Source organism: Poecilia mexicana, unplaced genomic scaffold, assembly GCF_051168715.1.
Source record: "Poecilia mexicana isolate PSO_F unplaced genomic scaffold, ASM5116871v1 scaffold_2, whole genome shotgun sequence".
Classification (NCBI taxonomy): domain Eukaryota; kingdom Metazoa; phylum Chordata; class Actinopteri; order Cyprinodontiformes; family Poeciliidae; genus Poecilia; species Poecilia mexicana.
Genome location: NW_028263371.1, coordinates 8,823,803 through 8,840,319, shown reverse-complemented (window position 1 = coordinate 8,840,319; position 16,517 = coordinate 8,823,803). Strand labels below are relative to the sequence as shown.

General features: G+C 38.7%; 1 protein-coding gene across 2 annotated transcripts; it reads left to right on the top strand.

The window, feature by feature from the left end:
• The first annotated feature begins 10,468 nt into the window (after window positions 1–10,468).
• Window positions 10,469–14,341, top strand: LOC148160386 (uncharacterized). Of its 2 annotated transcripts, none has more exons than XM_088003874.1 (2): window positions 10,469–11,290; window positions 12,369–14,341. In XM_088003874.1, exons 1-2 carry the CDS (start codon window positions 10,996–10,998, stop codon window positions 14,270–14,272), a joined length of 2,199 nt encoding a protein of 732 aa, XP_087860000.1. In that variant the 5' UTR covers window positions 10,469–10,995; the 3' UTR covers window positions 14,273–14,341. The 2 variants fall into 2 exon arrangements, with proteins under 2 accessions (XP_087860000.1, XP_087859999.1); XM_088003873.1 differs by having other exon boundaries at window positions 12,327–14,341.
• Window positions 14,342–16,517: the final 2,176 nt, after the last annotated feature.

The window sequence follows — 16,517 nt, the reverse complement described above, 5'->3', positions numbered from 1 at the left end:
CATGTAGTACATGGCTGCTCTTAGCGCGGTGAATATTATTATTCATATACCAGATTTTTAAAGCTAATTTGCTAATTTCTTGGTCTGTCAAAATCTTTTGGCACAACAGACGTCATTGTTTTGGTAAGCAGATTACAATGCATTAGACTGTAAGTAAGTTGGTCCTCAAATGATTTACCAGAATGAACATACAGTGTCCACTATAATGAGACTTCTTTTCTTCCAGTAATTAAAGATATTAGAGGGATGTCTTGTTGCCTTCCTGGCCATGTCTCTCTAAAAAAAAGAGGATATTAATATATTACATTATATAAATTGAATGTCTTGAAATTTTCATTGTAGCTTTGCAAAGGCGCAACAGGTTAAAATACAAAAAGTGTAACAAGAAAGGAACTGATTATACTGGAGTTGAAAAGTATTATGCTTTTCGTATTGAAAAGCATAATACGACCCCAACGATGTACTTGTTCTTGGCAAATGTTCTCTACTGGCTGAGTGACATCATTCAGAGCTAAATAACAGCTCACTCTTTTGAAAAGATAAACTCGTGTTTCATCACAGAGCATATAAATAAATGGCTAATGATCCAGGCTGATAAGGTGGATCATTCACAACTATTGTAGGACGTCTAAATTCCACAACTCTGTGCCTGAAGATGAGGCGACACAGACACTTTTAGATGTTTGCTTCTGTTTGCCAGGCAAATTCCAGCATTGGCTCATGGTAAAGAGGAGCGGAGCAAGGAATGCTGGAGCCTTACCAGCTCCTCAACATAAACTCATCTGAAAATGTGACCAAGCTATGGTTCGGCAACTCATAAACTGCTATGAAAAAACTCAGCGTTGCTTTACTATAGGTTGAGTAGTAAAGCAGTGGGTCGAATGAACACTTTTGCGTCTTCAAAAATAAATTTCACGGCACACTGCATCATATCGCCTAATATCCATAGATCCCTTGCCCTTAACTATGACAGTTTTAGGGCTTGTACCGTTGAGGTTTTGTATTTGCCTGTATAACAAGGTGATCGTGTAAAAATGCCATGATGAGGTGTGGTGACTCAAATGCAGAGAGAGCAAGTAGATGAAGAATGTTTAAGGAAAAACAATGAACAAAAACAGGAATCCAGGAGCAAAAAGTCAGCAGGGAAGTAATTGGATTTAACATGAGGAACCAGCAAGGAAACACGGCTGGTCCGCTTAAAAAGAGAAACTAAGGAACACAGAATAATAACGAAACTAAAATCAATAAATCAAAACACAAAACAACTCCAAAGAACATGAGAGCATATTTCATGCTTCCTTAAGTGTCAGAAAAGTAACCTTTAAGACACTGTTTGTCCGCTTAGGATTGGGCAGCTGCCTGGGCGGGTCCACATAAATAACTGTGAATGTTACTGAGGACTGAACACGTTAGATCCATGTAAATATTTCAGAAGAAATTGCATTTATTATTGCCTTGTACTATTGTCACACATTTTGCACTATTGTGGCTCCCAGATAGAGCGCAAAATGAAACTTGTAAAGACTGCCTGACATATCTTTTCACAGTTTTCTTAAATAACACCAATTAACTCCAGTCCTTACAAATACTTAGGAGTTTTCAAAAATAATTAACCGCTTAAATACCAGTTTTAGCAATAAGCCTTACAATTTTGTTTTTGCAAAATAAATAAATAAATAAATAAATAAATAAATAAAACAAATTGACAAACAGATTTATCCATATGTATATGAGAAAGTCTAAATTTCTAGACATTTTATTCCTTTGTTTAAATGGTGATGACTGATCTGAAAATGCTAATAGGCTAATTGATGTTTTTCCAACTTATAGTTTCATTTTAGGCTTTGTGATGAAAATAGGTAGCACAGGTGGAAACAACAAGACATGTCTGACTTGGTAAAACAAGGTTAACAAAGCAATAGTATAATAAGTTTCATTCTTCCTATTGGAAATAAACTGTTCAGTGTTGGGGAAGATGCAAGATATTTATTACTTATTTAAGAACCTTTTTCTTTTGTTCTGCTAAAATTCTTGCGTAGGGGACAAAGCCTGTTAATCACCACCGTTGAAATGTGCAGACGTATGAAGACTCAAGCCTCAGGAAGTCGCATGATCCGAACTGGTTCGGGTTTTCTTTCATGTGCTGCAGGACGGATGGCGTGAGGCTGTTTTTAGGCCCATTGAGGCTTCATTAGGAGAACGGGAAGAGGACTGAAGCACGAGGACAAACACACACACAGCTCATTACCCCCTGTCTGCCGTGTTCCTTTCACACAGCACCTCAAAATGTACGTCAGCAAAGTGTCTCACAGAAGTGCATTTATAGTATTTCTTTGAGCTTCGTGTTTGCAGGTAGAACCGAAATAAGAACTGCACTGCTCCACTTAGCGGCATATGGAAACTTGATTCTTTGACTAAAAAAAAAAAAAAAGTACACAATCCATGCTGTTGGAGCAATTAAAGCCAAACCAATCACTTCCACACAATTGTTTTTTGCTTTTTCCATCAAGAAGAAGAAAAATGTTTACCAATAAAATGGCCCGTTACGTTAGCATCCATTAACTTCCAAATCGGGCCTAAATCAGTTCCTCTGACTAAGCTGGTGGCTGGTTTTTGGTGATGCAATCAGACAGTCGCCCTTTTACACCCTGGTGTGAGTTTGGAGCCTCTTGTATTCACACACACACACCGAGACACAACCAGGACATTAAGTTAGTCATCAGAATTAAGACAAAGACGCCATCTCTTAAACAGTGTTGAAATAAGAGTGTTTATTGTACGTGAAACAGAAAAGCAGCGCATGAGCCGCACCTCACGCACATTCAGACTGTATATATTTAGTCTGTCTGACACGTCAGATTTAGAGAGATGTCAAAAAGGAAGCTGTTGTACCCGGGTGTTAAAGCCTGCCCTGGAAAGACTCTGTCGTCAGAGGATGACAAAGACCCTCAGAGGAGAAGTATATTTTCAGTCTGAGGCTGAACGTTCCACCGAGATGAAGCTGATTGGCTTTTTTTTTCCACACAAGAACATAAGTTTCCCATTGACTTATTCTTATTTTTATGTCGATGTGATTGAAACGTCTTACAGATCTCATCCAATCAAAAATGGCTTTCTTTATTCTTTTCTTTAAATTACTCCCGTTTTAATGTAGAGTTACAGTCTTGCAATAATGGAACAAAAAGTCAAAGATGCAAAACAACAAAAATGCTATACTTAATGAGAATAGCATGTAAATAGTTTGTTGGAATCATCCTTTATTGTTATAAATGATTAATTACAGCTTTGATCATAAGGTGTAATTATGATCAAATGAATTATTTAAGTTATACTATTTGTAACTTAAAGGATATGTTTCATAGTCATTGTAATACAATAGTTCTTTAATTAAATGAGTTACAGCAACATTTAATCTCCCTTTGGGCTCAATAAAGTATTTTTGAATTATGCAATTCTTCTGCTACTTGTGTTTTTGTTTTTCTTTATGTTTTTCTCCCCAGCTTTTCTAGACTTTTCTTCCACTGCATTCAGTGTTCAACTTATTACATAGTTAACAAGAAAATACTCATGATTCATCATCGTCGTCCTCTGTGTTTGCTTACCAAGCAGATGTGAACATGTTTTGTCGCCATAAATTATGGTCCAGCATATTTTTGGGGATATTGTATTTACTCTTGTCCGATCTGTCCGATCTCCCACCCACCCCAGAGACTCCACCCTGCAGCAGATAAAAGCTCTATCCACAAGGTGAGGGTTTCTTATTGGCACATCCGCCAGGAGAGGCTCTCTCTGGCTGCTGTTTTCTCTCTTAGTGTGATTGGAGTGATTATTTCCCCATAAACTGGTTCCTCAGAAGGTAGGCTCTGCACCTTATTCAGCTCATCTTTTGTTTGTTCTGATTTTTTAATTTTTTTAATTTTTGCCGTATTTAATTGGGCTGCATGAATGTTGGCTTTAATACATTTAACTTTCAGATCTATTATAACTACATGTCGGTTCCATATTTAATCACAGTTTAAATTATTTTTTTTCTTATTTAAATGTATATTCTTTGGAATCATCTTTCATTAACCGATGAAGGTTGAATCTTTAATACTGCTACATTCACTTTATCTTTCTAAAGAGGAATAATCCACTTGATATAGCTACATCAAAATTAACAACTTTTAAGAATTTACTCCTGCTATTTGGTCTATTTTCAAAACAAAAAGCTCTGAAAGACTTTAGAAATTTGATCTTTAGCTGTGCAGCAGTAAGTCTCCACATCATCTTGCAGAAACCAAGGCAGAACATCTCATAACCCAGACTGGAGTCTTTCAGGCTGCTGCATGACACAAACAACTATATGCATCCATGTCTGTGTGTCAGAGAGAGAGAGAGAGAGAGAGAGAGAGAGAGAGAGAGAGAGAGAGAGAGAGAGAGAGAGAGAGAGAGAGAGAGAGAGAGAGAGAGAGAGAGAGGATGTGCTTGAAGGCAAATATTCATTCAGTTCCGTCGAATGCGTGCATGTGTGCAGAAAGTTGAAGCCAAACTGACAGATGAATGCGACGGGGGCGAGAGCAGCAGTTTGGTGAGAAAAACTGCAGAGTAAACAGCGCCGCTAGCCTGCAGGATCTCTGTCTCTTCCAACCGATATGCTGTATAATGTTCTCTTTCTCTGGCATGTCTTACTTTGTCGTCAGTCGCAGCTTCCCAAATCCTTCATGACGGGGTTAGAGTCCTATTGAAGGCTTCCGATTTAAGACAGAACGCACCAACTGAGACCTAAGCACTGATGGTGCTCTGATCCAGTTTTTGGGATAGTTAAAATACACATACTTTGATTGGAAACCTGTCCTAACAGAGAATGGGTCTGCCACCTACTGGCCAACCCGACCACATTTATGAAAAATTTCTTCAAACCCACATGGCTGCCTGGCCATCAGCCAGAAATGCAGTGTCTCTCCTGCTACAATATGACAACCTTGAATGTAAAACATAAGTAAATAAATAAAATGAGTAGGTATTGGTGACTTCAGTTAGTATCTAAGGACTTTTATAACTGTATTGTTTTGATAATGGGAGGAAATTGCCTGGCATAACTGGCTACGTCATTTCTGTATTGAAACTGATGCTTTCTATTGTTATTCTGTTTCAAAAGCATCAACTTTTTATGCGACAACTTTTTTTTCCATTCATGTTTGAAGATCTCTCTGTGTGTAATGAATCTATTCAATATGTAAGTTTCACTTTTTAGACAAATTACTGGGATAAATTAACATTTCAATAACATTTTAAGTTATTTAGGTGCTCCTGTATACTTCTTGATGCGTGGAAGACTTAAATCTTCCACGCATCAAGAAAAAATAGTCTTAAATTATCCTCTAAAATCCATTTTGGTAATTTCACATTAATGGTTTTTGTTCTTGTCTTTCTTCACTCGTCTTGCTTTGATTCACATCTGCGTATTATGGACTGATGTGTGTATTAATCTGAATATATGAACCGTCCTGCAGGGATTAAGACCTTAAATTGTTTTGCTGCTTCTCTTCAAGAACACATAACCTTTGAAACTGATTATTTGCTTGTACAACATTGCAACCCCCATGTTTGCATTATTCAGTAACAACCAGAAACGCACAAAGGGCCTAAGGAATGCCATGAAGAGCAAGACTGATGGCAGGGAAAGGATAGGGGGGAGAAAGGGAGGCAAACATTTAGCTAATTTAGCTGCACAGCTGTGACAGCGTGTTTGGAGGAGCTGCGTTCCAATAGTATGCGCGTAGTATTTGTTTGAGTCAGAAAGTTTCTGACGTGACTTGGGCATGTGTTTATTTTACGAGGTACACTGTGCTAAACGCTGCGTTCAGGAAGATAAGGGGCTACAAATGTTTTGTTTTTTTATCCTCTCACCAAGAAACCACAACTAAAGGCCACTTGAGATTAAGAGTTTTAGCAAAAGAAAAACAAAAACATGACAAATAGTTGTTGGTGCAGAGAGGACATCGTGGTGCTTTGGATGATACGGATAAGGGATATCACAGCACTTTTGAAGTGAGGTTTTGTTAAAAAGTCAAGAGGATTTGATATTTCACCTGTACTAGAAAACAAACCATTTTTCCTTTCACCAAGCAGAAAAGCAAAGTGTTATTTTATTCATTTTTTACATCGCCTTACATTTCAATTAGGTATTTACTCTGACCAGAAACATTGGCAGACAATATTCTATTAATTTAGAGATCCTCATCCTCTTTAGAGACTTTATATGTCCTGTTTTCAGTACATGTTTCACACATGAAGGTGGCTGATTATTGATTATTGTTTTCTCCGTCTGAGTTTGGAGCACAGAGGCTCCAACCTCATTTGCTTTGGGGAGATCTTTGGAAGAACCGTGGTGGTTTGTTAAATTGAAGTTGAATTAAGATGTTAAAAGTCTGCTTCAGTCTTGCCCCTCTGTTTGTCAACATGTTAGCTTCATCTACCAGGACCATCCCTTCTGAATCTGAGCTAAAGGAAGACACCAAGAGTTATTTACTAATCTACAAAGAGCCACAAAGACCCTGACCTGTACCCTCAAGTAGATTTTAATTTTTGTCTATATTCAACTTAGGTTACATATATTAAATAATAAATTTAGAAAGCATTTCTGTGCTCACATTTCATCACCTCTGGATTTTTGAGACCTTTTCCTCGTCTGTTTGCGAACCGAGCTGTCCTGTGACCTCTTTTGAGTGAGTTAGTAACTTATCCAGAGGATTTTTTAAAGCAAAAAAAGGCCACGGAGGGCAAGAACCGGACATTTGCAACTCTGAGCTAGCACACGGGAAACACAGAGACAGGGAGAACAGTCTGTCTCACAATGGGACAGGGTTTCTGGAGACAAATGGAATCTGGGATTAATATATATTTCCCTTGTTGAACTCCTCTGTCTCGTGTGAACATGACTGCCACATTCATCCGCTGAGATCTGATGTGAAACACTTTAATTCGATATAAATTGATATTTTCAGTGTGTCATGCTAAGAGCTGAGTGATGAGGAATGAAGCCTATCAATTATTTTAGCTACAAATGCTCATTTCAGAAAATTTACATACCAAACCTGAAAAAATAAACCTGCGCTGTGCAAAGTTACGTGATGGAAAGAGAGAAACATTTCACATGGGAATTTTTTTTTCAAACATTACTGTTTTTGAAGGAAACATCTGTCTTGGATGCTTAAATTGGTTGCTTGCATTTCCATATTGACCATTTAGTCACAAGGTCATGAATCATTATGGTTCTGCTGAGCTGCTAATGTTTTCAGTGATTTAATAAGCATCATTTCTTACTTTCCCTCCCTTCTTTCTGTTCACCCACAGCACATTCATGTGACATAGAAAATATGCGATATTTTGCTGAAGCTTCAACCTCTGAGCTACGTTTTTAACTGTTTTAGTGATTCAAGAGAATATATTCTTGCAGTATCAGTATTTGGAACAGAGTATCTGAACGTTAACCTTCATTGTTTGCTGAATGTTGATCACAGAATCCAACTTAAATCTACATGAACTGATTTATAAACAGGGAAAATGTTGGAGTGGATAAATATAATTAGCTTCCTCACATGCTGCTCTGAAAATAAGCTTGGTTAACTAATAAATAGCAATGGAAGCTAACATTTATTCATTTGGCTAATTTCCAGTATTCAAGTGCGTATTAATACAATGACAAGGCAAGCAATTGTTGCTGTCAATTAAATTATGAAGGGTTGGAAAGGCCATACTCAAAGATTTTGAAGTCCATCGTTCTGCTGTGAGGAAGATTATTCTCTAGTCAAAAATGTTTAAAGCAGTTTTCAGTTTTCTCTGGAGTGGGTGTCTAAAATTTCCCAAGATTTGCTGCGCAAGGCTTAAAGAAAATGTAAGCATGTAAGACCTACATAAGGGGTGCCAGGATCAGTTTACAAGAGCTACCAACACACCTGAATAAAATTTTGATTGGTTACTATTTAATTTTTTTGGTTTGGGGGTTTAAGATACTAAAGATACAGAAAAAATACAAATTAATGCTTAGGGTGTTGAGATTTATGCAGCAGAGTTATTCCAAAGGTTTTTTTTTTTTTTTTAAATCTGATTTCCTTTAATATTTTCAACTTTTCAGTTAATTCATAAAGGCTAAATGCACATTATATATGAAATACATTTAGAAATTATTAATCAAAAGCTCTTTCTAGAAGAGCATGGCCAGGGTTGTCTGTAATCTTATATACAGATATGTCTGTAATCTTATATATATATATATATATATATATATATATATATATATATATATATATATATATATATATATATATATGTCAGGGCAACAAGTTAATAGATGCTGATGACTGATGGGTGAGTTTTCTTCAGTAACAGAACCAGGCAGGATGATTTCCACAACAAAAAAAACCTTTTCTTGAGTCAAGCTAAGTTTGAAGAGCTGTGGAATCCCACAGAGCTGCTCATCTTATTTTTCGAGAGGACTTCTGGCTTTGGAAAATAAAACAAATTCAACATCTTGTTTTCTCTGGTAGAGCAGCCGGCAATCTGTTGAAAAGCATTGTAACAGAGAGTGAGACATGATTAAAATATTGCCACAAATGCATTGGGGAGCTGAGTCTGTTTAGCAGCAACTGAGCTGATAACATTGCATGCATTATCGGCAACAACTGAGTGTAAGCTGAATATAAGCGGTTGCCAAAATAACACTGGTGAACTCTCTTGCTTAATAATAAGGATGAAAACTTACTGCTAAGAGTTTATTAACTGGACAGCAGAGATGACACTTCACAGTGCCATCTCCTGGATGACACCATCTGTTGTTGACAAGCACTTCTAATCCATCTTCTTCTCTTTTCCTGCTCCTCTTTTAATCTCCCTCTGCTCGTATAGTTGGGAAGCCGGGCAGAGAGATGCCAGAGTTGGGGATACGATCCTGCAGACATGTCTCAGTAAAACACATACATTTCCGATTCTCTGCCTGAGTCCTTGTAAGGGCCTGGAGTTCATCCAACTTGTTAGCCAACAATCTCACTTTGCCCTTTATAATTGATAGAAGAGATGGTTTGATCATCTTTGCTCCTGCTTTGGATTCACAACAAATATTTTCCAACTTCCATTGGATTTGTGACTTTAGTTGTGGTAGTATTTCAGCTTTGCTTTTGCGATATTAATTAACTGTTCCCTACTGTAAACCACATTATTCCCCTTGTTGTTCCACTTTTTTGCAAGTAACTTAATCTGTGGACTGACGTCCTTTGATTTCTTTACATTTGTGTTTTTTTTATTTAGGTTGTTACTGACATCTGATGTATTTTTTTTGTTTTATGGACCTACCAGTTTGTAGCTGCAAAATGTGTCTAAGTACTTTGAAAACATTTACACACAAAGAGACACCCATGCAATCTTTATGGCCTACAACTACAAGACTAAGTCAGCATAAACACATTGATTATGCTCCAGCTGCAGAGTTCCCACAGATCTTAAATTAATCTGCTGTTCAACCAACCAACTCTACTCTTAGTCAAAGGGTGGATCTATTGACTCTGAAGGACATTAAAGGCTCAATAATCCTAAAATGCTGATAAAACTAAATTTCAGAATTATTTTTTGCAGTATTCACAAGAAATGTAGAATTGCCTGATTTAAATTCCAAACTTTATCATTCCCATTAGGAGATATTGAGCTTTTCTCCTACTTTGAGCTTTTCTCATGTTTCTGGTAATTTTGACACAGCCGTGCCACTGTCTGTTTCGATAAGAGGCAGCCTTTGAAGGACTGATGCTGCTTTTGGTGCCTTTAGAGTCCAGGCATACCAAGCACAGCAATAATAAACAGAGTCAACAACATCTCTTTCAAATAGAAAAGTGGTGGTTTCTGTTATCATGACAGCTGGATGGGAATTGCTGGTATTGAATAGACTAATTCTCACTGTATGAAACAGGATTTGAATTTAGCCTGATTGTCTTAATGCGAAGAACCGCGGGTAGACTTTGACTGTGAAGTGTTACAATATAAACTCAACCAAATATTATGAAGTGGAATATTCTGTAACACCCAACCAACCTACTCCTATCTGCACTCCAGTCTTAAACTGTATAAACATAGAAATTGATGAATAGTGTGGATTTCAAATGAAAGTTGCCTTAGCCCAGACTCTGAGCTATCTCTCTCAGAATCAGAATCAAGCTTTCATTGCCAAGTACGTTCACACATACCAGAAATTTGTCCTTGGTAACTTTCTCAGAATCCCACTTTGTTTGACTAAAAAAAGCTTCTTTTTCTGTCTTTTCATGTTTACATTTATTGTATATCATATGCATGTACATATTAGTTTGGTTATGTAATTTCCTTTTACCTTTCTACCTTTTTCAAATCCAAAAACAGCTTGTTTAGTTTATGATGGGTGACCTTTATTTTCTACAATGTGTGTAGAAATTATTTTTGTCACAAAAAGCTCTGAGATTTTTATTTTTTATTTTTTTGCAAGAACTAAACACAATCATTGAGTGACTTTTTCAAAGTCCTGTGAAAAGGTTATAAATAGTTATGCAGTGGCTGAGTCTCTCCCAGATTAGGTTTTTCTGGAGGGTAAAGAATAATGGCTTGACACAGTGGGGCCTTGGTCTTGGTGTGTGTTGCACTTGCCACTTCAGTTTCTAGGATAATCAACTTTTGTGGCATAGAAAATGAAGGCCACATACAGCTTTCCTGTGTGAAGTAAAGCTGTGTAAAAAAAAAAATCAAAATTAAATCCCAAGTGCCAAAAAGTTATTTATTCCTTGATATTACCTATTTATAGGATATTAACATAACTAATTCCCAAATTCCGACTATCTCAGTAGCAAATGACAGGTGTAATTGTTATAAATGTCCAGGAGAGGGAGACAGAGTGTGGTTGTTGCTTCCTGTCTGAAGATAAAACATTAGAAATGCGATGTTCAGCTGCAAGAGATAAATCACATTATTAATTATTCACTCTCTCCACAGGCTTTGGTCATGCCTCCCCTTCTTGGGCCACTCGCCACTGTTCTGCTCCAGCTTGTCGTCTTCATATCTGTGACTGGTGGTGCATACTACGGACACACACAACACCCTCAGCCGTACCAGCCAATGCACCACCTTCAGCACATTAACATGGGCAAAGGAGGTTTTCCTCAGCAACAGTACCTTGGCAAAGAAGTGCCCTACATGCAGTTTCCACACTACAGGAAGGAGCTGCCCCAGATGCCTCTGCTCAAAGGCAAAGAAAATCCTCGGAAAGGGGGAAACTACAATGCTGGCAAAAACAAAGGTTAGAAATCCTTCTGAACACAGCAACACATTGACCGTATGTTGACAAATACATAGCAAATCTACAGAAATGTGAAAAATATAAATACTTATTGTTCTTCGCAGTATGGTAAAGTTCAAGTTGCATAGTTAAACATATTTTTTAGAAGTGTTTTTTTCACACGATTAACCTAGTGATAATGCCCCTGAGAAGTTGATTGTGGAATATTCCTAATTCTTGGAAAAACTGTTAATTTGAGAATTACTGCAGACTAAATGGTAATGCCTCCCCTTTCCTAAATGCCTATTTAGTAAACCAGTCCCACAACTTTTCATGAAACACTTTGACAGTCCCCTTCAGCAGGACAGTTGAGGTCCCCTAAAAAACTGATAAGAATTTAAGGAACAAAGAGATTTGCTCTCTCTGCCAGGGGTGAAATTACAGATTGATGATGCAATTCCTGTTCTTTCATTTTTGGTTTGGGAGTTCCTGTTGTTTGTTTATGACACATAAACAAATGTGTCAGGCCTGGGAGACAGAACTTTTGCTTGTGTGTTGTCCAAAATATATCAGGAACTTGCAATGGCCATGGTTTATGCACTGACCAACGTGAGAATTTCCAGTAGTTCTGGACTTGATTTCTTCTTTACATTTGAAATGCCCTTGATTGAAATAACTTTGGTCTCATTCTTTCAACCTCAGATACACATTTCTCTGTTTTTGTGAAGTACATACAGGTCGTTACTCTATATGGATCCCAATCTAGAGAGTATTTAGCACAGTCCACTGAGAACAGAGATTATTTTTGCTGATGTCTCAGAACCAAATGTCTCTGGACAGCTTTATGTGTTCACTGTTTATTCCCTGATTGGTCATAAATATTTTTGGCCACACTAGAAGGCTTAACGGGTTGATCATAATGTTATTGGAGGTCAGACTGAATCACTGTTTGTGGAGGAATGTGCTGTTACAGGTGATAACTTTGGGACTAAATGCGTTTCTATATTTTTGTAAGTATGCACTGTCTGTATTTAACATCTATGCATTTTGGTCACAGGTCTAACAATTCCTAGTGCAGTGGAAGGAGCTGCCCTGGGAGAACAAGGCCCTGCTGGACTGCCTGGACCAGAGGGACCTCCAGGACCTCCAGGACCTCCTGGGCCTCCAGGAGACGGTCTGCCTGGTCCTGAAGGCCAACTGGGACCTCCAGGTCCACCAGGATTGCCTGGAATAGGGAAACTAGGCTTGCCTGGAGTGCCAGGAAAACCAGGTGTAATTGGTGAGCCTGGGCCTCAGGGAAAAATGGGACCGAGAGGTGAAGAAGGCCCCACTGGTCAACCAGGTCCTCAGGGGCCCTTGGGCCCACCTGGGCTTCCTGGAATAGGTAAACCAGGGATGCAGGGATTACCAGGACAACCAGGTGGCAAAGGAGAACCAGGTCACAAGGGCCTGCCAGGACTGCCGGGATTACCGGGACCAAAAGGAGACAAAGGAATGGGCCTCCCAGGACAGCCTGGTCACAAAGGACTTCCTGGGCCTCCTGGACCAGTTGGCCCAAGAGGGCTTCCAGGTTTTGGAAAACCAGGGTTGAATGGTTTGCCAGGTCCACAAGGACCACCAGGACATAAAGGACATCCTGGAGAATCGGGGCTTCCTGGGCCAGCTGGGAAAGGAGGACCACCTGGCCCTCCAGGTCTACCTGGTCAAGGAAAGCCAGGTCAAAATGGTCTGCCTGGAGAACCAGGAAGGACAGGTGAAAAGGGCCCTACAGGACCACCAGGATTGCCAGGAAAACCAGGACTTCCAGGATTTGGTAAACAAGGACTTTCAGGACCAAAAGGTGATAAAGGAATGAATGGACCACCTGGGCCTCCAGGACTCAAAGGAGATAAGGGCTATGGTGGATTACCTGGAATGCTTGGACCTCCTGGACCAAGTGGTCCACCAGGTCCCCCAGGACCGATCGGACGACCTGGAAGTGTAGGTGCACCTGGTCCTAAAGGAGACTGTGGAGACGGAGGACCTAAAGGACTTGATGGGGCCAAAGGTGACATTGGTCCTCCAGGGCTTCCTGGTAAGACTGGTCTAACTGGGGACCTTGGGGAACCAGGTCCTAGAGGTCCACCTGGACCAAGTGGTCCTAAAGGTGCTGATGGGTATAAAGGTCTACCTGGTATAGCTGGTCCCCCGGGTACTCCTGGTTTAAGAGGAGTGGCTGGATTACCAGGTGAAAAGGGTATTCAAGGACCTCAAGGAATCCCTGGAATAGATGGTACAGCTGGACCAATGGGATCTCCAGGTCCCACAGGACCTAAAGGAGAAAATGGACTTCCTGGTCCACCAGGCACTGCAGTCATTGGGAGTCCAGGCCTGCCTGGTCCTGCAGGAACCCAAGGAAGAGAGGGGCCATCTGGACTCCCAGGACAGCCAGGTCAACCTGGTCCACCTGGACCACCAGGACCACCTGGTGAACCTGTTTTCTCTCCAGAAATGGCTGGGGTTCTCTCTGAGATGGGACCAGGACTAGATGGTGTTAAAGCCGGAAGTTATGGCAAAAAGAGCAAATACGGTGGAGGCGGGGCTGAAGTAATGGGTTCCAGTGGCCTTGAAATGCCAGCATTTACGGCTGTAGCGTCCACTCCCTTCCCACCTGTGGGGAGTCCGGTTGTTTTTGATAAGCTGTTGTACAACGGCCGTCAAAACTACAATCCTCAGACAGGAATCTTCACCTGCGACATCCCCGGCATTTACTACTTTGCCTACCACATTCATTGTAAGGGAGAGAACGTGTGGGTGGCTTTGATGAGAAACAATGAGCCTGTGATGTATACATACGATGAATACAAAAAAGGTTCCTTAGACCAAGCCTCTGGAAGTGCAGTCCTGCCTCTCCAACCCGGGGACACTGTGTATATTCAGATGCCATCAGATCAAGCCTCAGGACTTTATGCTGGAGAGTATGTGCAGTCCTCCTTTACTGGGTATTTGCTCTATCCAATGTAAAGTCTCATACTTTATGAGCAAGGAAAGGAGGAAGCTTTTCGCTGAATAATGAATGATCTTATTATAAATTATCTTAGACTGAGATGAAAGCACAGAATCTGTACTGTATAACCTGAAAATCAATTCAAGTGGGAGACCTAAGACTTGTTTTTTTTTATATATAAACATAAAGGAGTTTATGGAGTGTATTAACAAGATAGTAAGATTAACTTCTCTCTGTTCATTACACTGTTACAGCAGAGTCAAAGTGCACAGCATCAAAATTGGCATCCAGCAGGTAATGTGGAAAAAAACAAACAAACATAACAATGTGGACCAATTTTGACAGTAAATTGTTATTTATTTCTACATTTGTACTTCCTGCCTCTTGGGGTATTAATGCAAAAATTGACATCGATGTTTTTTAAAATTATTTCATTTCTGTCTGTTATTAAAGTTAGCATGTATTATTATGCAGGCTGAAAATGTGTCAGTTCTGGGGGGGGAAATTGAATAGCAAAATTCAGTGAGAAGAACACAAGGGCTAACTAACTACATGACTGTAAAACGATATGCATGAAGGAACTGAGGTGTATGTTGATTATTCTACTCTTGTGTAGAAGAACACAAATCTTAGATGGTAAAAAACCAACATGACAGCTTTACAAGGAATATTGAGCTTTTATGGAGGAGATTAGAAAAACAATGTAATGTTATTTTTATTTTGAATCGTTTGCTGATTATTTTGTGAATCTGCTGCTGTGAAAAACCCATAAAGTCTAGACACATTATTGCTCTGAACTACAAAGCCACTCAACAGACTACAATAGACCATTTCACCACAATGGATAGCAATGACATAAAATATTGTTACAAGAATCATACAAGTATACTAATCTTGTTTGCAAGCAACTTTTAGTGAGGAATGGCATTCATTCAGTGTTTTAAAGAACATTAATTCTTTAAAAAAGTGACGTTTTTAATTGTCTCTCTATCTCTTTTGGAAATAACTATTTGGGCTATTTAATTTTGTTTGACTGAAGTGAATGTTTCTTTGTAATTCTTTTTATTTAACAGGTTTAATTTAAAATTCACTGCTTCAAAACTAAGATGTAGGACACAATTTCATATTAGAAGCGCATCATTCACAATCCATTTCCCACGTAATGGATTATGATGAAAAAAATAAAGTATGACTAATTTAAAAAAAAGAGTGATGATATTGATATCGTCCCTGTAATCGAATTGTGTTGGTGTTTAAACTTTGTCGTGACAATTTATTTAAAAAAAATAAATGTTTATTAAAATTGTACCTGAATGATTCTTTCTTTTTATGGTAAGCTGCATGGATAGTGTTATGCATACTTGCAGCTTGTTGTTTATATCTATTTACTCAGGGCAGCATTTATAAAAGAAGCAGCTCTTCTTGTGACAGTTTATTACAGGAAATACAATCAAGGTCCTTAACCTGCTTAAGTATTAGCAGGAATAACATACCCAATTGACACTGGTGAATTTTTTGGAAAGAAATCTCAAAATTTGTTTTTATATACCTTTTTCCAACATGTCCTGGGCAACTATGTCCCCTGTGTGCAGCAACACAGAGGACACAGTTGTTTAGGAATAGACTATAGAGGTTGTTTTTTTTTGCTCCAAAAAGAATAGAAACTATTTTCCACCAAGAACGTCAATATGTTTAGTTGAAAGGGAAATAGAAGAAAATCAGGGAATAGAGAATGCCATAAGAAAAAAGAAAAACTGAGAAGATAGCCTTAAAAAGGGGATTGAAAGATAACAAAAACTTTATAATAAGAAACTTTGGACTGGTGAAGAAGTTTGCCTTCTTTGTTCAATGGCTGAATTATCAATAAATATTTTTCCAAACTCTCTGTTGAATTCAATCAAAACAAAATGTAAGACAAAACGTTTGAAATAACACTGTTTTTATTTATTTATTTATTTATTTATTTATTTGCTTATCTAATTTCCACTAGGGATTCTGGGGGTAAAATAACTGAATAGAACATAATTGATTTTATATGAATTGGAGATCAAATGTGAAATGCAATCTCCAACCTAGTTCATGTCATACGTATCTTTGAAATTACTGAAATCCTTGTAACTGCGCCTGGCTTTATTAGAGCCGCTCATCAGAACATTTGTCAAATCTTTAGCAGGATGAGGTCAGAGAGGGGGATGCTGATGCTGCGATCCGACTGTGCGCATGCGCGTTGCCATGTCCTGTATTTCATCACATCTTTTGTGT